The 20,816-nt window shown below is 39.2% G+C and overlaps 1 protein-coding gene across 16 annotated transcripts in view; it reads left to right on the top strand.

The window, feature by feature from the left end:
- The window catches only part of DMD (dystrophin), a 1,566,296-nt gene extending 1,558,738 nt beyond the window's left edge, over nucleotides 1-7,558 (top strand). For 11 of the 16 annotated variants that reach the window (XM_072135922.1, XM_072135923.1, XM_072135916.1 and 8 more), the window contains 2 exons: nucleotides 1,989-2,081; nucleotides 7,066-7,558. In XM_072135922.1, the coding sequence (XP_071992023.1) occupies nucleotides 1,989-2,081; nucleotides 7,066-7,163 (191 nt within the window). In that variant the 3' untranslated portion in view covers nucleotides 7,164-7,558. Of the gene's footprint in view, nucleotides 1-1,988; nucleotides 2,082-5,192; nucleotides 5,226-7,065 lie in introns of those variants that run through there. The other 5 variants (XM_072135921.1, XM_072135914.1, XM_072135917.1 and 2 more) reach the window with 4 other exon arrangements.
- The last annotated feature ends 13,258 nt before the right edge of the window (nucleotides 7,559-20,816 follow it).

The raw sequence follows: 20,816 nt of genomic DNA, 5'->3' as shown, positions 1-20,816 counted from the left end.
ATATCTATTATTCTTGGTCATTGGGCCAATAATATTCATCTGTTACACAACTGGATAATGAGAAAAATAATGATGGTGGATCTTCAATAATAATAACCTGATATTAGAGATGCATTGAATAAAGTTGCTGTGTAGCATGTATTTATCAGAGGATGATAAAGGGGGGAGGGTTTAAAGGGGTTTTTTTTTCCCCAGAGATCCCCCAATAATGCTCGCTAGGGGAGAAAACATAGAGTAGATTTTTGTTACCCTTGCACATATTTGATTTTTATTGCGCTTTTTTGTGCCTTCACCAGGGTGTTAAGAAGTTCACCATTTTGTCTGTTGCAGTGTTTCTAATGTATATTTGCAAGACACATGTTTTCTTAGGTTTTGAAGAAGGCATAAATCAATGTGTGAGCGGAGACTTTTTTTGTCACAAATCAAAGTGCAACTTACCCAAACTTACTTCCTAAAAAGTTGCATACAATAAACATAAAAAACACCACCAAAAAATCCTAGTTCTCAAGGATCTCAGAATGAGATACATAAGAACACACAATCTTGCCAACAGAAGACAACTTTGAAATATTTATGTATGGTATCCTGGGTGTTGGGATGCAAGTTGTATCAGTGGCTACTATCTGGATTTTGTGCTATGAATATACGTGTTTTAATGTGATTGATGTTTTTGTCGATTTTTATAAATAAAAGTGTATGTGTGTGTGTGTATATATATATATGTGTATATATATATATATATATGTATATATATATATGTGTGTGTGTGTATATATATATATATATATATATATGTGTATATGTGTATATATATATATATGTGTGTGTATATATATATATATTATATTTTTTTTTTTCTTTTTTTTTTTTACATATTTTGGCGTGCATTACTATATATTCCCCCTGGTTTTCTGTGGATTTTGATGCATGTTTTAGGGGATTGTTCTGCACCCTGCATGTCTACTGTACTGTTTGGTATTTTGGGGGATTTGTATTTCTAAAGTGCAATTGTTTCTATAGCTGCAGTAGCTGTAAACTATCATTTAGACGTACGTTTCTCTGCTATCTTCCTGTCTCAGCCCTCTCCTATCAGCCTCCCATTCTGGTTGCTAAGAACAATCCGTAGAGTGAAAGAGAAGCGAACAGGAAATACACTGATGGGCTAAGGGGTCACAGAAGAGTCAGGGGGTGGTGAGGGGATGGTGTTATGCGCTGCATTAGTTCTGGTTTCTGCACAGTTAGTACAGAAAGCAGCAGCTCCATCATGTTACTTTTGTGTGTGCTATGTCTCCTCCGTTCTCTGTACTCCCTCTCCCACTGTCCTGGGTTGAGGGGAGAGTGATCCCATCTGCTGAAACACCTGGCTGATATATCCATCTTAGCAGGTAGTGTGTATAGTAGTCATGACACATCCATCTTAGCAGGTAGTGTGTATATTAACCATAAGGCTGCATTAGATTTTAGGTCTATCTTTGTAACAGTGCGTAGGTGTACGTGTGTGTAATAATCTGTGTGGTAGAGAGGAGAGTTCAGCTTTATGGGAAGTTAGGGGGAAGCTGCCCTGGCCTCATTCCCCTTATTTGATTTCACAACTACTTCTGGAGAAACTGAAGATAATTTTATAAGTAGTGCTAATCGATATAGCAGGATGGATCTTGGGCTAGGAATACGGCAGAAGCATGTTATAGGTTTTGTTGCAATTGTTGTCAAAGGCTCCCTCCAGCTGTGCTAAAACTATTTTATGCCAGATGCCTACGGAGTTGCGCTAAAAAAAATAAATAGTAAATAAAAATTGGAAAAATGTTTACAGTGGATTTCATGTAATTCAAGATAAAGAATTAGGCTGGTGCTAAATGCGAAATATTGTCTACATCCATTATGCTCTACAAAATGTCTGTGTGAGATCTCCGATTTTATTTTACATTTTTTCACAAAACATTTTTTGCAGTCTAATTAAAATAAATTATCCCTTTTTTATATTTACACAGGTGAGGATGATGTTCTTAGCCCTCCACATGATACAAGCACAGGATTAGAGGAAGTCATGGAGCAGCTAAACAATTCTTTTCCAACTGTAAGAGGTAAGAATAATAGTCTATGATTGAAATACAGTACATTCTCTGAGACTCATAACACACTGCTTGCAGGGAGGCAGGTAATGTTAAAGAAAATATTAAAAAGCTGTGGAATTATTCAGACAAACCACAAAGGCACTTTTTAAAACAACCTGCCAGAGGCTATTGAAATCTTACATCATGACCTTTCTGATAATGGGTTTCTTTTTAAACATATATCTCACAAATTTACAGATTTTGGGGCATCTGTCAAACCTCCTGTGGTCCCATTTTGAGCACTATTAATCCAGAATAGCTGTTAACCGATCATTAAGCTGTTCTGGGCATTGAGGACCGCACATATGCTATATTTGCTGTCTATAGTACCATGGTAGTAGGAGGGTTATGGATGGTAAATGGTAAGTGATGACCTTCCACATAAGTTTTTATTTTTAACCCTTTAGTGGGTTAGGGTGGAATACCAAATGTAAAGCGGGAAGTTGTGCATAAATCTCCTGCATCTCAACACATATGACCAATGTTCATCCTTGGAAAAAGGAAGACTGCAATCCACAATTAGGAGAACCCCTCGAAGTTGTATTACGCAGAATTGATAAGTGTGGTAATTTGGAGAAGGAGGTTTTCAGTGCTCTGCGATCTTCATCCCACAGCAGCCCACACCTGTGATCGCTGCTCCATACAAATACAATAGCCATCCCATCAATATGCACTCAATAACTTTCCTGTGGAGAGTTGTTCCATGGAAGCTCCGCATAGAAACCAATTGGGTAACCAATGAACCTTCCTCTTGTTAGCATTCAGTGCCATCCCCAGCAAATATTGGATTTGGTAATATTGTTTTCGTCTTTTCATATTGCGAGTGTGTCATATTTTAGTTATTTACTTAAGGCTTATTAACTTTCACTAGCTCCTTCCCACCTGCCACCATCTACAACTCCTTTAATGGGTGTTGCCCTACAGATTCTCTACCCCCAAGCAATCACTGCTGTTATTTTATGCACCCACCATGATAATAGAACTCTGGTGGGTGGTCCTGGGCTGGCACAGAATGGCGATCTATGCCGGGTCTGCAGTACCAGACTAAATAGGCTGGTAATTGAAGAAAAACTGTCAACAGAATTTTTTCCAGTGAACTATCCAAAAAGGGGATCTAAAAAGGTGATCTCACCACCCTCCATGCCTACTTACATCTGTTGAGATTCTAGGAAATGTTTGGTACACAGGAGAGCACACATTGACCTGTGAAATTCTTTTCCAGGATTTTCGTGGCCATAGTAATTAAATGAAGTGAAGGGGTTACAATTTAGTTTAATAGCAGCATCTTATACATATATTTTCAGCTGAAAAGTGAGCAGAAAAATCCATCATGACTTTTTCAGCAGGCACTGAGCACCGTTTATCAGTACAAATTGAACCTCTTTTCTTAAAGGGGTTGTCCAGAATTGGCAAAAGAGTTTAACACCTTAATGCTCTATGACCGATATGTCATGGAGCTATTAAGGATGTATGAGGAGGGCTCACAGTAAATCTATCAAAATATAAAAATGGTTATTGCCGGCGGTGAACCCCTTAATGGAAAATAGAGTCCAAATGTCCGAAACGCTACCTTTACACCGTTTTACATCACATAAATGTAATGTAATAAAAAGTGATCAAAATGTTGCACAGTCCTCAAAATTGTAGATATGAAAAAGTCGGCTCGTTTTGCAAAACTAAATTACATCTCACTTCTCCGTACACCATAGTATGAGGATATTTTTTTTTTTTCGTACACATTGGTTTAATTTTTGAAAATGTATAAAAACACAATAAAACCCATATAAATTTGGTATCACCGTGATTATACTGAACCAAAGAATAAAGAAGAGGTGATATTTGTAGCTCACAGTGCAAGTAAAAACTGAGCCCACAAGAAAGTGACAGCTGTCGCGATTCACTACCAGCGTGCGCCCGATATCCTTCATGTGTCGCTCCCCGATCAGGTCCGTCGCAGTTAACCTACTTCTTCCCGATGCATGTAGGTGCTTGGCTTGCACGTGTTAAATTCTGCACGTTGTCCGAATCAGTTGGATAGTCTGTGGCCTGCTCCCCCCAGGTTTGTGTCGCGTGAAAGCGGGCACGATTGCGACACAATCCAATTGTGTGCAACGCAATTCCCAGCGTGATCCCCAAAAACTGTAGAAAACCCGACGGAAATGCGGCTGTTGGACCTTAGTAAATAAGCCCCATTGTGTTTTTTTGCCAATTTCACCTCATTTGGAATTTTTTTCCAGTTTCCCAGTACCCGGCATGGAATACTAACTAATGAAAATAAGCCCTCACGCAGCTCTGTACAGGGAAAATTGAAAAAGTTATGGATTTTTGAAGATGGAGAGCAAGAAATAAGCGAAAAAACTTGCATCATTAAGGGCTTAAATATGGCTGGTGGATGTATTAAAACAATAGTTCTCCCATGGCAATGGCCGATTATTTCTGACTTCTGTTATACAGATAGATGTCTACAGTGACGTCACATCGACAGAGCGTGATACTACATCACTACAGCAGATGATTCATCAGTACAGCGGTGATGTACACAAACGGAAGCTGGAAGTAACAGCCATCGCCATGGGAGAAAGGAGAGGGGAATTATAAGAGGTTTATTGTTTCAATACACCCCCCAGCCTGAAAAGTGTGTGTGTGTGTAGTTTTTCAGATACCAGACAACCCCTTTAATGGATCTGTGATCACTTTTAATTATTGAGTACTGCAGGACATCACATATTTTATCAAGTTTTCAGTCTGTTTCACAGAAAAATTGTCAATGTGTGGTTCTCTTCAACAAAATAGTGACACATTATTAAACTCCTCTTGTAAACCCCAGAGAGAATATGGCATTACTGGAATGGGATGCTTAACTTATTCATTTAGTAATGACATGTAAGACCATTATTCATGGGTACATATGTGACTACATGTACTATATATACCGCCTCTCTGTAGTGCGATCACTATCACAGGTAAACGCTCTTTAATCTTACACTGTTAATTGTCATTTTTATCACTGGTTTTCTCTTTCTTTCTTTTTCTTTCTTTCCTTCTTTCCTCTACATCCGCTTCTTCCTCTCATTACAAAAGGAAGAACTGTCCCTGGAAAGCAAATGAGAGAGGTTAGTGAGGACTGGGCTTGCTGCCATCCAGCTTGTGTCTGTCACATTTCACATCCCGTGCCTGGCATTTATGCAGCTAGCAGTCTCTTTAGCCGAATGCGCTTTACAAGAGTGCTCTAACATGCCAACATTTACTACCTCTCCACAAGCAGTAGGACAATGGCAAGCCTTTGGGAAAGCTTGAGTGTTCATGATATTATTTTTCCCAGAATGAATTGAGATGTAGTTGTAATGTCCTGGCTCATTTGGCAGTTTTTCCTTCCCAATCTATTTACTTTGGTTACAAATAATGAATCCCTTAATACTCTGTAAGTGGGTATAATATTGCAGATGTGATATACATTTGCTGCCATCCACAGCAACACTTAAGCAGAGTGGTCATTGTACTGTGTAATTCTGCATTATGGCAAATTAATATGCAGATAATATACAACATTTTAGAAGCTGATGGTTTCCTTTGAGAATGTGGTTATGGGTCTAAAATCTTTTTTAGATCTGGATATAGCAATATACTGTTATAAACTGTATTTATGACCCTCCCTTTTGATTTTGTTGGAAGTGTTGAGAGGTATACATACAAACTCAGTTGCTAGTAACCTTTACCTAGTGTTGCCTGTCCGATAATAAATTTCACATTGTGGTATCTACTAATGCTATTTTTGGAATGTACTTTATGTAACATTCTGACCCTAACTTTTGTGTCTGCGTGGAAAAAGATATCCTGTTTGTTGCATGTAGTTGTGATAGTTCATCATATAACACCACGTCTTGTCTTAACATGTTGAAATGGTACTGTTATGTGTTTTCCTTTTAATGTAAACTTTCAGAAATGCTCCATTGTATAAACAGTATATAAATATAGGGGTATCCTTACAAACTATGGAAGGCTTTACCTGTAAAGATATAGAAGTTGTATCTAGATAACCAAAGTCAGATATATTAAGGACTGTTTGATATTTCTCAAAGTATTCCCCATAGATCACATCCCAATCTGTAATCACAGATATACTTTAGCCAGGTCCTAAAGCCATGGGTTCCTATTACTGCTTTTAGGGGAGTATACAGAAACAATCTTTTTAAGCACATTGAGCAGTTGCATATGTTGCAGTTATTGATTAGTCTTGTCCTATTTGACTAACAGACCAGAGCCATGAAGAAACTCTTTATTGTGTTGACTGCTTCATGGGATGTTGGGTATCTTAGCCATTCCCTTTTGCAGCTTTATTACCCCAATTAATGATGTTTCGACAATGTATATCTTCTTACAATTGGTTGCTACTTAGCAGTGTGCTGTCATAATTGTATGCTTCCCCTCACCGCAATTGTTATAGGAATGCTCCTTACCCAAGTGTGAGTTATCGTCAATGTAAATGGGGGTCTTCCCTTTACAATCCAGAAAAGGTTGAAAATTTTGCAGTCAATTGTACATTTGCTCTTTCGATGTGGTGGTTTGAGAAGGTTAGGAAGCTATACCCATAGAAGTGTTGCTACCATTGCAGTCAGATATTCCAGCTAGTATGTTATAGGTGTAAAAAAGGAAGGCAATGACATCTGCCTAGCACCACTGATTTTTCTTTGCTCTAACTTTCATATGTTCACTAAATATTCTGGACCTGTCAAACTTTGGAATCTACAAGAGTGGAACAGCTTAAACTGAAGATGCAAAGTTAATAAACTCTATTCCTGGAAATCTATTAGAAATTGAAGTAATGTAAATCTGTGACAGTGTAAAAACTACCTTATAAAAGACTGATAACAGATTAGACTTGCCTAAAATGTCTAATTATTGTGTTGTATCATTAATGTAACATTATGACATGTTCCTTTATTCTTTTCTTCAGGAAACAATGTAGGAGATCTCTTCCACATGGCTGATGATTTGGGAAGAGCGATGGAAACTTTAGTCACAGTTATGACTGAAGACGAGGTGTTGGATTGACAACTCCCTACACACCGCATGTGTTTTTATATACTATCTTCGTACAACAAAAAGGGGATTAGACTGTAAGAGTTTACAAGAAAATATCTATTTTTGTGAAGGGTAGTGGTACTATACTGTAGATTTCAGTAGTTTCTTAAGTCTGTTATTGTTTTGGTAACAATAGCAGATTTTCAATGTCTATGCAATTGTACAAAACCAATAAGAAAACTACATGTAAAATCTTGATAGCTTAAAAAAATCTTGCCATTTCTTTTTACAGAGGGCAATTTTGGGTTGTTTAAAAAAATTTATATCAGTTATAATGAAAGATTGTAAACTAAAGTGTGCTTTATAAAGAAGAAAATGTTTGTTAAAAAAATCCCTTTAAAAAAAAAAAATCGAAAAAAATCAGCGCATTGACTTTAGAATCACATTGGCTTTGTAACTGTAATCAACAATATCCATGTTTAGTGTCATTTTTCTTGTGTGTCAAAGAACACGAGTTATAGCACCAAATATGATACTGACAAATGGTACAGACACATTTTGATACAGCAAGAGCAATGGAAATGGTCATGTCCCACAACTAAAATCTGAATGCAACCTTTTATTTTATTCTTTTTACCTGTGATGTCAAATCTTTTAAAGAAAGACTATGTTGTTCTGTGGAAGCCACTAAAATATACATGGAAAAGCTCAAGGTTCACACAATTGTAAGCAGCTGGGACTCTGTAAGCGATATGGTTTCACCAGAGGCTCAACCAGTATTCAGAAGAATTTAGTTTATAAGATGGTCTTTTGACTTTTATGAGTTGGTAAAACAGCTTGTAAGGTAGGTTAGTAGTGTGCAGGCAACTGCTACATAATACCACAGGGAATGTTCAGCCCTATGGGCTTAGATGCTAGCATCAAGAATTGTTTTTAAGACTGATTTTAATGGTTTGATTTATAACATATTTGGCCACCCATGTTTTGTTAGCAAACTCTTATTTAATATGGAGAATGTATAACTTGTGCATCCAGACACACCATCTACCTTGCAGAAGAGCAGTCCATTTTTCAACTAGTCGGATAAAGTGTTTTGACACTCTGTTAAAGACATGATTATGTATGTATACATTTCCAGGAATTACAATGCAAAGTAAGATCCATGAATCCTTTCAGTATAACTACTTTACAATAATGTAGCAATCTCTAACAGAGCACTATATAGTGTCTTTGCTTTTTGTTTGTTCTGTCATTTAATCTTTTGAACCATTCATTTAAATTTACGGCTGTTCCCATGTAGTTGTCTATGATCGCTGTTTGGATCATCCTAAAGTGAAGTTATATCACTGGCTAAGATTGGCTATGTTATCACCAAATCTGTGGTGTGCAATTTTTTAATCTCTTTTACTAGTGTTGAGCGGACCTGGACTTTGTGGGGTAGGGGTCAACCCCGACCCTGAAGTTCAGCTCAAACCCCCAGCCTTCAACGCTTGTGATTGGTGTTGGGACCGAGCACAGGCATAAACATCTTAAATGCCACTTGCAAAGTCGTCAGCAGCATTTTAACTGTCCACATCCACACTCATCAACATTACCATGACGCTGGTGCAGGATACCGCCATTTTGGGGAGGGTTGTGGCTCCCCGATGACATCACGTGCGGCCGCCACCATTTAAATCATGTCACCAACTTTCCCACTGGCATTTAAACAGTTAATCCCAGCACTGATTCAGGGTGTTACCGGTTGAGGTCCAGGTTCTTTATAGGGACCCAAACCTTTTATTTAAAAAAATGTTTGGGTTTGCACATTACTGTCGATTACCCTTCTTTATTTCTTTACTGTTCACCAATTATATGAATGATTATCAGGCTTTACTATTGGTAAAATTATACTATTTTACAAACAGAACAATCCTATTATGACTCAATGCCTGATAAAAGGATCAGTAAATGAGTCGTAAGATGTCAAGCTTACCTGCTGTTTGGCTAATGGAAGTGGCAAAAGGTAGCCATGGCACTAGTGTCCAGGTGTATTCTGCAAAGCTTACTGCATTAACCTTGGTCAGTGTTTTGACCGGATTTACTGTCCCACACTTCCCACAGCTGAACTAGACAGACTATAAACTGAGTTCAGTTCTAGTAGGTGTTGTTTGGGCTGGGAAATCTGGTTGAGCCAGCAATCTGAGCCACGTATAACGGCCCTTAGGGTACATTCACACAATGTATGTTTGCCCAGGACGTAGCCTGGACAAACATACAGCTACGCCATAGAGAAGTGAGCAGCCGGCGCCGTAACATGCCGATGTATAGGACATGTCCTATATTTAGCTGTACATGGTCACAGTGAAACAACGCACAACACAGTGACCAGGCGCCATAGACGTTAATGGGGACCGATATGTGGCTGCATATCCATCCCCATTACGCTCATGTGAATGAGCCCTTAGTCTGCGTATAAATCTGCTGCTCATTAACAGGGTATATCCCAACTCACCGTGACTTATTAAAACATTAAGGGCTCCTGCACACATAGAAAATTAGGATGTGTGCCGGCAGATTTGTAGAAAATTCTCCAGCATTATTTTCCTCCACTTATCCCTATAGACCAATAACTAAAAGTTGAACTATAATGCAAAAAAGAAAAAAAATGAAAATTTCTCCTAAATATTCACTTCACGCTATTGAGAAATATATGACCTAGCTTCAGTTTATTCTAAGGTACAAATAAGCTATAATAGACAACGGGACTTAAAATAGCCAGCGCTGTTTCCTCAGTCGGCGGAGAGATTAATTTTGCTTTTGGTTTTTAGAGGTATTGAAGTCTTAGTGGGTGGTTGTTCCAGTAAAATGAATGACCCGTCATACCTTTTATATATTAGTGACACTAATGTGATTTTTCAAGGTTACTCTGGAAGATCACCAGTCAAAATATAAAAGGTATTCTTAAAGGGAAAACATTTGTAGGCCATGATGCTGTCTTATATCTGCAAGGCTATTTTACCTGTCAAAATCTGCACACTGGCACTTTGAAAATCTCATTTCTTTTCTATGGTACTTGTAATAAAAAGAAGCGTATAGTAGATAGATCTTCTCGTATGTCTCATAAGGTCAGTCACTGTGAGTCCCACCTGCATTTCACTGGAAATAGTCATCGACTAACCAACTAATTACCAGGATCGCCATTCCCACTTAAGCTGAAAGTAGGAGATTGCTGCTTCTGGAAACCAAAAATTGTAGCTATATCCTTATTTTGCCCTGTCATGCGAACAGCAGAGCAGTTGGAACGTGAATTGCTGTAACTGAGTTCCTGAGAAATGATAGCTCTCCAGTAAAGGCAATCATGAGAATCCATTTTCACCAGATAGGTTTCTGACTTCCCATCGGTGCTTAGATCAGCTGCAGCTCAACATGTCAACACTTTGAAACAGGGTACAAAAACTACAACTGTGCGTTTATCTTTACCAGTCCACACATCACTAAGGAAACTATATCTTCATATCTGGAGCCCCAGATGCTTCCATCTGTTTCACTGTTCTGTTAACAAGTCTGCAAATCATGACAACTATTTGATAGCGGTGTTACAGAAGCTGCGCAGACATTTCTAGTGGTATTGCACACGGCACGCTTCACTTGCTGCCTTGCACATTTTCTGTCAATATAAACAAGGGATAGTGTGCTACCGATAACCCATTGGGTCATATAGGATTCTTTAGTTTATTGTTACGTGTCATCAGACATGGCAATCCATGTTACATCTACCTCACTGCAGTTCTGTGGTGTTTGTGAACGTTCAAGCAATCCTTTACCGCTTGCTCCATTGTCTCCATGCCCATTGATAGTAAATGCCTATTAGGATTTGCTTTTAAGACCCTCTAATGTAGTTGCATCCCAAAACACATTGAGAATATTTATAATGTCATTTTTAATGTGTGTGTATGTATACAGGTTTATACACATGAAACCCATGTAGTGTTCAATTTTTAAACACACCCTTTTTACTACTGAGTGTTTTTCACATATATTTCTTCTGTGCTGCTCTTCAGTAATATTTTAATTGATAAAACTTTACCATAATCTATTTGTAAGATCTGTCCAATCATTTTAGGTTATGGCGCAATAATACAGCTAACATATTACACAATACACAAAGTTAGATCAAATGGACGCCCCGTACCTGTAATTCAATTAGATCATTCTCTTGAAGTTTCTCTCTAATCCACGTTCCACAAGTTTTTATAAATAGTATTTTTTTTTGAGTCGTATTATGTTGATTTCTTCTTGAAGCTGTTGGGTACATAGTCCACCAGCGCCATGTAAAGAGGTAGAAAACAAACACTGGACTAATGCACATGATGGTCGAGAAAAATGGTACTGAGTTATTGAATGGCAAAGGCCGGGTTCAGATATCTTCAGTATTTATGTGGTTTATTAAGTTTAAGTTTATTTTACAACCACATATTTCATATTCTAAGATTGTATTTTCTCAGTCCATCATGTTAAAATGACTCCTAACTTGAATATTTAATTTGAAAAAACCACAACCATGAGTCAGACAGTAAAGATGTATTTTTCATAGGTAGGTAGATATTGAAATATTATGATTCAATAAATGTATACATAAAGCTTACATCTAAACATTGTCACCAACTAAAAATCTATATATTAAAGGGAACCAGACATCAGGGATGTCATTTTTACCTGAAGACATGTTAAAATAGCCACTGGCATGTTGATTTCATAAAGTGACTTTTTCAGCATATGAATAAATTGGGTGGTTTTTAATCAATTATTTTACATTTATCTGGCTCCATGCCAGTAGCATATGGAGAGACCCTGGGGGAGGGCAGTTCAAATGGCATGAGATTGTTTTCTCATCAATTCCTCCTCACTCAGGGAGCAAGGGAGAGGCTAATGGAGGGAAGGCCATGATTGGGAAGGAGGGATTGAGGAGAAGACAACTTATGATGTTTGATCTGCCCTTCCCCTGGGACTCCCCACACGCTACTGGTGGGCAGAGAGCCAGGTATTATAAAATAGTTGATTTAAAAAGCACTGAATTTGTTCACGTTGCTGACAGTGGTATTTCGGGTAAAAAATTACCCTCATAATGACAGGTTCCCTTTACTCAAAATGCAGCACTGTGAAGGCCACACCTATTTTTGAACAAGTCTCAAAACTGCCCAAAAAGTCGACTTGTCCATGGTCTTTGTCTGGTGTATCCAATGCAGACATACCAGGTTTAGCGGCAATACCAGTCACCATGAACCAGAGTAGACTTGTTCCTGGACTCAACCAGGTTTGCCTAGTCTTGTGCAACTCCTGATTTTAAAATGTTGATTTCATTACTAATTTAGATCTTTTGATCTCCCTCTTTTAGATATTTTTTGTTAAATGACCCTGAAGTGTATAAATTTTTATTTAATAAGTAAGAAACTAAACAAACTTTTATTACTAAGTTAGTGATATGGTCTCGACTCCCCTTCATGTTGAACTATTTTTAAGTTTTCCTACATAAATCCAAAGCTTTAGTTTTCAAAGGGATTGTCTCGTTCTTCCCAAATGTCCTTAACATCAGGTTCATGTAATGGTCATCCTCTCATTTCATCGTACAGATTGGAGTGTGTGTGCCAGAACCAGTTTGAAAACAAAAAGAATTTGCACGGTTTGAGTTGTTGTTTGGGTTTTACTATTATGTATTAGTTTTGGAGTGTGTCTTTCAAATCTATATTTCTACACTTAATAAAAACCAAGAAGCTTTATTGCTGTTTTTGACATTATTTAGAGACTATCATGTTTTTACAAAACAAAGTATTATACTGCAAAATTTGCTCCATGTTTATCCATGACCTCAGCATTTGGCATGGTCTGACATCATGATCCCGGCCATCATATGAAGTTGTGTTTTAACATCTTACACTGTAAGCGTTTACTAATTATTTTTATATACATCTTTGTTTTATTCCTGCATTTCACAACATATCAAGTTCACCAAAAATATGCCTTACTATTGTATTATATAATGCTTTACTCTGTATATCAATAAAGCACGCAATTATGTTACTTATAAAGCAGTGTCTCTCTTGCTACTTGGTGTCCTCTTGTGCTGTGTATTGGTAAAATTTTTTTCCTCTGATTTCTGCAAGTAACAGCAAATATGCATAAAGAGTTTGATCCGCTTTTCTAAATTTTATACTTGCAGAATTACTTTTGATTCCAGGGTAATTTCACTAAGTGAATCGTGGTATTCCTCCTGGAAATGGGAATCGTGCATGTCCCTGTGCAGGCTGCTATAATGTAGGTACAAACCTCATGGACAATGCAATGATTCCTGCCGCACAGAATTGAATCCTAGGAACATATCAATGTCTGTTAGTGTAGTTCCCTAATGGAGGTACAAACAAGTTGAAGCCACACATTTGGTGGTATTAGAAAGTCTTGCTGTCCTGATGCTACCTACTTTCTTGCGGTTTTCTCTAACATTGTGGATGAGGAATGTAATGGCTGAGGTTTCTAGTTGTCACATTGTTCACTGTATAGAAATGTCACACTGCACTTTAAAGGAATTGGCGCTGTAATGCAACTAAAATCGTAGATGCAGTCTCACAGTAACATAGAATCTTTGTTTCAAAAACATGACTACCTATTTTTATTACTGTACCTAAAAATAAACTTCTAGCTTTATTTAGGCGAAAATAGAATAAATAATAAAATAAAGTTTACCTTCTAACAAACTGGTTTTTCCTGGGCCTACAAACCAAGAATCTCTTGTCTGTTTTTGCAGTAAGTATTTCTACAAAAACAGTCCGTGTCTTCCATAAGTCCTCCGTATTTAACAGATTTGGAAAAAAAAAAATCCTGGATGGCATGCAAATGCTTTTGGTAACCTGACCCTTCCTCTTGGACTGTCACATGATTATGTTGCCAAGCACAAATATGGACTGCACGCCTGTGTTGTCACTACGTTTCATAAACATGGCCAAGAATAGGACCTGTTCTGAGCTTTCACACCGTGGCACAAGGCCCATTCACGGGGGCTGAGGAAACTACAGCTAAGAGTATGAAAAATACACAGGGACTTGAGATAGCGGCACAAATAACAGCAAGAACACATGAAAAATATGTTTGCATAAGGTCTATCTGGTGCCTGGCTGAGCTCTGACTACACAGGTTTTTCCCTAACTACCACAAGGAATAGTAACGGCTTCATGAGACAAAAGCAAAATGCAATGTTACGTCACAGTAGTAGAGGAGGGGAGGAGAAAAAAGAGGGATAATCTAGAGCTAGGCGCCAAAGTTGTGTGCACAAGAAACGGGGAGAGGTATTGGGGTGGTGTTGCAGCGTTACGCCCCGGAACTGGATGTGAATCCAGATGTTGTGTACAAAAGGGAAGGAAAAAACGGGGTCGAGTAGTGAGACGCGCTACACCCAAAATGTATTTAGTTTTTAGTTTTTATTAGAACTGTGACTACGCGTTTCGACACCGTATTGGCGTCTTCATCAGGTCATACACTGTGGGGTTGCATGATAAAAACAGATAGAAAGAGACATATAAGGTAACATGATTAGTAATTAGTAAAATATAAATATAGTATAATATAATATATCATATATAATAATATAATATAAACATAAATATATATATAACAATATATATATAACACAGAGGTTAAGACAGAGGTTAAGAACAGGGTTATAAAAGGATGAACATTAAAATTAAAATAAAGTCAAACTTAGGCATTTGGTCAGCAAATAAATAATATAAATGTATGTATATGAAAATAAAAAGATGAAAGATGAAATGGTGGAAAATGTATGCATACAACTATGTCTTGAATAAATGTATATAGTAATGATATCATTAGATGAGTGAATGAATAAATAAATACATAAATAAATAAATGAATAGATGGATCAATGAAAGTATCATGGTATGAAATAGGCTAAACAGTTAGTAGACAGATGTGGGAATGGTTGGTGACCGCAGAGATAGGTGTAGCAATAGAGTACCTGCAGAGAGGTCTGCTGTTGTTTGTGGCAGATGCTGTGCTGCCTAGGGGTCCGATCCTGGTGGAGGGAAGATGGGTAGAAATGAGTAAGGGCAAAAGCAAAAGGGGGGTCCGAGGGGGGTGTGTGTGTTGGTGTGAGGAGAAGCTTACCGCTGCGTTCAGTGTAGCGTGGAAGAGGGCTGCGTGCTGTCACTGGCGCGGGATGGAGTGAAGGCGCGCCAGGAAGACACGCGGTTTTTAATTGATTGGCAGATGCGCCCGGAGGATGCGCCCGAATGATGTGAGTGCGGTGCGCCTGCGCAAGTTGGGAGAGAAGATGATGTGTTCGCATGAAGGAGAAAGGGAGTTCTATGATGAAATTCTGTGAGATGATGGTAGGTAATGTGATTGTATGGTAGCAGAATGGAAGTTGTATTGGTGGTAATGTTCTGTAAGGTAATATTTGGGTTGTAAAGGGATAGATAATGAAAGCCTTAAAAAGGAATGTTGGAGATGTATATCTTATAAATGGATGACGCTGTATTGGAAGAGTCGAGGAATGAGTGTTAAATGTTAAATATTAAGGATATTAAATAAGTTGCTAGATAAGTGAATAGGAAGGTGAAAAGGCATCAATGGTTGGAAAAATGCCTGGAGTGTAAATGAAATATAAAATATAAAGTACACATGAAATGATGGACAGGAGTTTGTGAACTTGAATAACTTGAATATAAAAATATAAAAATATAATATAAATGTGAACATAAAAATGTAAATATAAATATAAGTGTAAATATATACATATACAAATACATATATATACATGGAAATAAATGGACACGAAATGCAAATAGATAGAAAAATAAAGTAATACAGATAAATAGCAATACAAAACGAGAATCGAACAGCAAGAAATAAGACTTTGTTCACAGAAAGTTGTTAACAGAAAATTGTTAGCAAAAAGTTGTTAACAAAGGGTTGTTAGTAGGTATGTAGTCAGGAGTGTTTGTAATAGAGTCCAGGGGAAGGGGAGATCTTGATGCGAGACTAGAATGATGTTTCAACCATATCATTAAGGCCAGCGGGGGAAAGGGTGTCCAATTTGTAGATCCAGTATGATTCTCGTTGGCGAAGTCTCTGAAATCTGTTGTTGGTGGTGGAGGGTAACTCTTCGATCGGGGTAATTCTGATGTCGCTGTAATCCTTGCCATGTTTGAGAGCGAAGTGGCTCGAGACGCTGTGCTTCAGGTAGCCATTTGTGATGTTAGACCTATGGTTGTTCATACGGATGTGTAATTCCTGGGTGGTTCTGCCAATGTACTGCAGGTTGCATGGGCATTCCAGAAGGTAAATGATGTAAGATGAGTGGCAGTTGAGAAAGGAGACGATTTCAAAGGACTCGCCTGTGGTGGTGGAGATGAAGATTTTTCTCTTGTGCTGAATGTTGGAGCAACATAGACATCTAGGTGTGCCGCACTTATAGGATCCTTTGAGTGTCAGGAAAGTGGTCAGTTGGGTTTTGGAAGTTGTTTTGAGTTTGCTGGGGGCGAGTATATTGCGAAGGGTTCTGGCACGTCTGAAGGTAACTGGTGGTCGTTCGGGTAGGGAGAGTTTGAGGTGGGGGTCGCTGAGTAGAATGGGCCAGTGCTTGGTCAGGATGCGTTTGATATTGCTATGGCTGGTGTTATATGTTGTAATGAAGTTGAGTGGGGGGGTTGTTTTGTTGCTCTGTTGTTGGTGGGGTGTGGGGGTTGGCTTGCTGGGTTGAAGGCATTGGTTCTGGGTGAGGGATAGTGTTTTGGTGTATGCATCCTTAACTAGTTGTTTGGGGTAGTGTTTGTCCTTGAACCTTTGTTTGAGGATATTGGCCTGGTTGATGAAGGTGGTAGTGTCTGAGCAATTTTTTCGGATGCGTTTGAATTGTCCGTAGGGGATGTTGCGGAGCCATGGGGTGTGGTGTGCACTGTGGAAATCCAGATAACTGTTCACATCGACGGATTTAAAATGAGTGCTGGTGGAGAGGATACCTGTATCACTAAGTTGGATTGTGAGGTCCAGAAAGTCAATCTGTGTGGTAGAGAAATTGTAGGTGAAGTTGAGGCCCATGTTGTTGTTGTTCAGGTGGTTAATGAATTCGGTGGCTGAGTCCATATTGCCTTCCCAGATGAAAAACAGATCGTCTATGTACCGGCGGAAAAAAATGATATGTTTGTGGAAGGGATTGGAGCCAAGGATGTATTTTTGTTCAAAATTGCCCATATACAGATTTGCGTATGATGGGGCGAATCTTGTGCCCATTGCGCAACCTTTGACCTGGCGGTATATGTTATTTTCGAAAGAGAAGGAGTTATGATGGAGAATAAAATTAATGCTATCGAGAAGAAAGGTAATTTGTGCTGGAGGCATCTTGGGGTTTGATAGTAAAAAGTTCTCGATGGATTTGGTCCCTAAGGCATGTGGGATGTTGGAATATAATGCTGATACGTCAGCTGTTAGCAAAGACCAGGATTTGTGGTTCTTTTGAGGATCGGTGGGGTTATTGAGTGGAAGGAGTTCATTGATCAGTTGGGTTGAATCTTTTAGGTAGGATGGTAACTGTAGGACGAAGGGTTGGAGGTGGAGGTCTATATAATGGGATAGGTTGCAAGTTAGAGAGTTTATACCGGAGATGATGGGGCGGCCGGGTGGGTTGGTAAGGGATTTGTGAATCTTGGGTAGGTGGTAAAAGAAGGGGAGGGGTGGGTTGTTGACGGTGAGGAATTGTTTTTCTTTCTTGCTGAGCAAATTTTGGGAGGAGGCTTCATGGATCAGTTTCGTGTAGGTAGTATAGTCGGTTGGTAGGGGGTTTGTTGGTAGGGGTTCATAAAAGGATGAGTCTGATAAGATGTTATATGCTTCAGCAATGTAATCCAGGCGGTCCTGGATTACGATGCCACCTCCTTTGTCGGCTGGTCTTATAATGATGGTGTCGTTATTCTTGAGGGACTTAATTGCTCTTTTTTCTGTAAAAGAGAGATTATGGTTGATGCCTTGGGGGTTTGTTTGGGGAAGTTTTTTAAGGTCGTCAAGGGCTAAATTGTAGAAGGTGTCGATGGCTGGCCCCTTGTGGTGCAGGGGGTAGAAATGGGAGGGGGGGTGGACCTGGACTGGTATAGGAGCAAGGGTCATGGGGGAGGGGAGGGGTGATTCGGGGGATGGGGTGGTGGACATACGTGTATTGGATTGTACGGATTGTATGGCGAAATGTCGATTGAGAGTGAGTTTGCGGATGAAACTGTTGAGGTCTAAGAAGAGTTGGAAGTCGTCTGCAGGAGCGGTGGGGCAGAAGGATAAACCTTTGGATAAGAGGTTGGTCTCGTTCGGTTGGAGGTCGTATTTGGAGAGATTGAAAATCTTGATGGGTTGGTTGGGTGCTGTTTTTGTATTTATTGTGTTCTTGTGTTTTTGGCTGCTGGTTCTTCTTTTAGTGGTTCCGCCGCGGCAGCCTCGTGGTCTAGTTTTCTTTTTGTTGAGGTGGAGGTTTTGTGACTCAGGGAGAAGAATTGGGTTATTTTGATTGGACTGGTTAGGATAGGAAGTAGGGATAGGGAGGAGGTGTGGGGGGAGAGGCTCGGGGATCTGGAGAGATGGGTGGGAAGGGCTAAAAAAGACTCGGTGGAGGAGGTACTGGAGGTGGAGGGTATCTCAGGAGGTGTTGGGGGTATGGGAAGAGATCGGGTGGGCGATAGAGGTTCATCGTAGGTCGACAGTAATGATAGGTTAAGTTGGTCTGTGGGATCCTGGGTGGTGTGGATGGAACTGGTATTGGGGAGTTTGGCTAGGTGGGCTTCCAAATCGGCAGCTTTGAAAGTGTTCAGGGGGATGGGACCTAGGGGTATTGTTTGGAGGGTAGGAGGTGGGGTGGTTTCGATTGGATCGGGTATGGGGATTTTGGTGGTGGGGGCGACATTCATGTTGCTGGGGGATGGCGTGGGTGTGGCAGTTTTGAGGAAGGTTCTGTTCTTGGTCGGTTGGGTTTGGAGGGAGGATGGTCTCTGGTTTTTGTTACGGTGGTGATCGAGTTTCTTTGTTGCTGTTGTTGTTGATGTTAGCCGTTGATGGTGGGTGGTGTTGTTTCTATTATTTTTGTTAATATTAGTGTTTCTGTGTTCTGGGTGGGCTCGATGGATAGGTCGTGTGGGTTCCGAGGTGGGTGATGGGGGAGCAGGATGCTCTGAGTTATTGTTGGGGGTGAGGTGGTCGCGTGTGTTGTCCAGCTTCAAACATTTCCGTTTAATCTCACTTAGGTCGTGTTGTTGGGAGCGGAAGTGGGTGCTTGCAGCTAGGTTGTGAAAGTCAGGGTGGTCTTCATAAGGTAATAGTAGTGTAGAGATTAGATTGATTTTTGTTGTTGCTTCTTTTTGGAGGTCGGATCTTTTTTGTATGATGAGGTTGATTAGGTCTCGAGTGAAGGTTTCCAAATGGCCATTCCATGTCTCGTTGAAGGGTTGGTCGTTTATATTATATTATTATATATGATATATTATATTATACTATATTTATATTTTACTAATTACTAATCATGTTACCTTATATGTCTCTTTCTATCTGTTTTTATCATGCAACCCCACAGTGTATGACCTGATGAAGACGCCAATACGGTGTCGAAACGCGTAGTCACAGTTCTAATAAAAACTAAAAACTAAATACATTTTGGGTGTAGCGCGTCACAGTAGTAGGAAATATCTGTGCACTGGCTTGTAGGCCTCAGTATAGGAAGAAACGGGCTCTGTCTTCATGTGACCCAACTCATAATGCACAGTGCACAGCTTTGTAACTCATTGAGGACTAAGATAATTTGTGCTTGGCAGGAAGGGAATACCTACTCTTCCCCACATATATGTTCCCATTCAGCTGCTTCAGATGTATCTTGGAAGACTGAAACATGGCAACAAATTGAATCCGTCATCCGGTCACTATAATCTGCCTTGTGAAATGAAGGCAACCTGAAATCACGCTAAATAGCCACAAAAAAAAAAAAACCCTTTGTAAAGCTGCTCCTTGCAAGGGGTTACCCTTTTCCTGGATTTCTTGCACATAAGGCCTGTTAATTATGGATTTTTTGGAGTAACTGTTTCTGTGTTTCCACATAATACACTAACATTTAAGACAATGGGATTTTGACAAAGAAATAGTACAAGGAAATTGTATTGATGTGGATTTCGTGCTGATTTATTCTGCATCACAGGTGAAAAGAAGATGTTAAAAATGTGTATGCGAAATAGTGGCACCAAAACTGCAATACAAATAACAAGTCTTCATGAAAAAACTATTTTGTGTGGATTTCTGCGCAGACTTGAGCTTGAGTGCTAGTCTTCTATTTCAGACAGTGTTGTCTCTATGAGATATATATACTTCCTGGAGCTGGCATAATTAAGATTAATTATGAGCTTATCGTCACAGTTGTGAAGTACAAAGCACATTTCATAGCAGTGAACAAACTTCTCACTACATTTGTCACAAATTCAACTATTGACTGGTTCCCATAGAGCCCTATTAAATGACACCCTAATTTTAGTTTTACATTTTTTTTTTTTAATAGTTTCCCTCACATTCCCATAAAACCAAGTTTGTTATCCTACCTGGCATTAAAGGGGCATGTCATGCTCAGTTGGCGTCTACCCATGACATATGTCTCTTCATCATTCAGCACTTGTC

Source organism: Engystomops pustulosus, chromosome 2 (genome assembly GCF_040894005.1).
Source record: "Engystomops pustulosus chromosome 2, aEngPut4.maternal, whole genome shotgun sequence".
Lineage (NCBI taxonomy): Eukaryota > Metazoa > Chordata > Amphibia > Anura > Leptodactylidae > Engystomops > Engystomops pustulosus.
The sequence above is the reverse complement of the archived record's forward strand: the minus strand, read 5'-3'. Positions and strand labels throughout refer to the sequence as shown.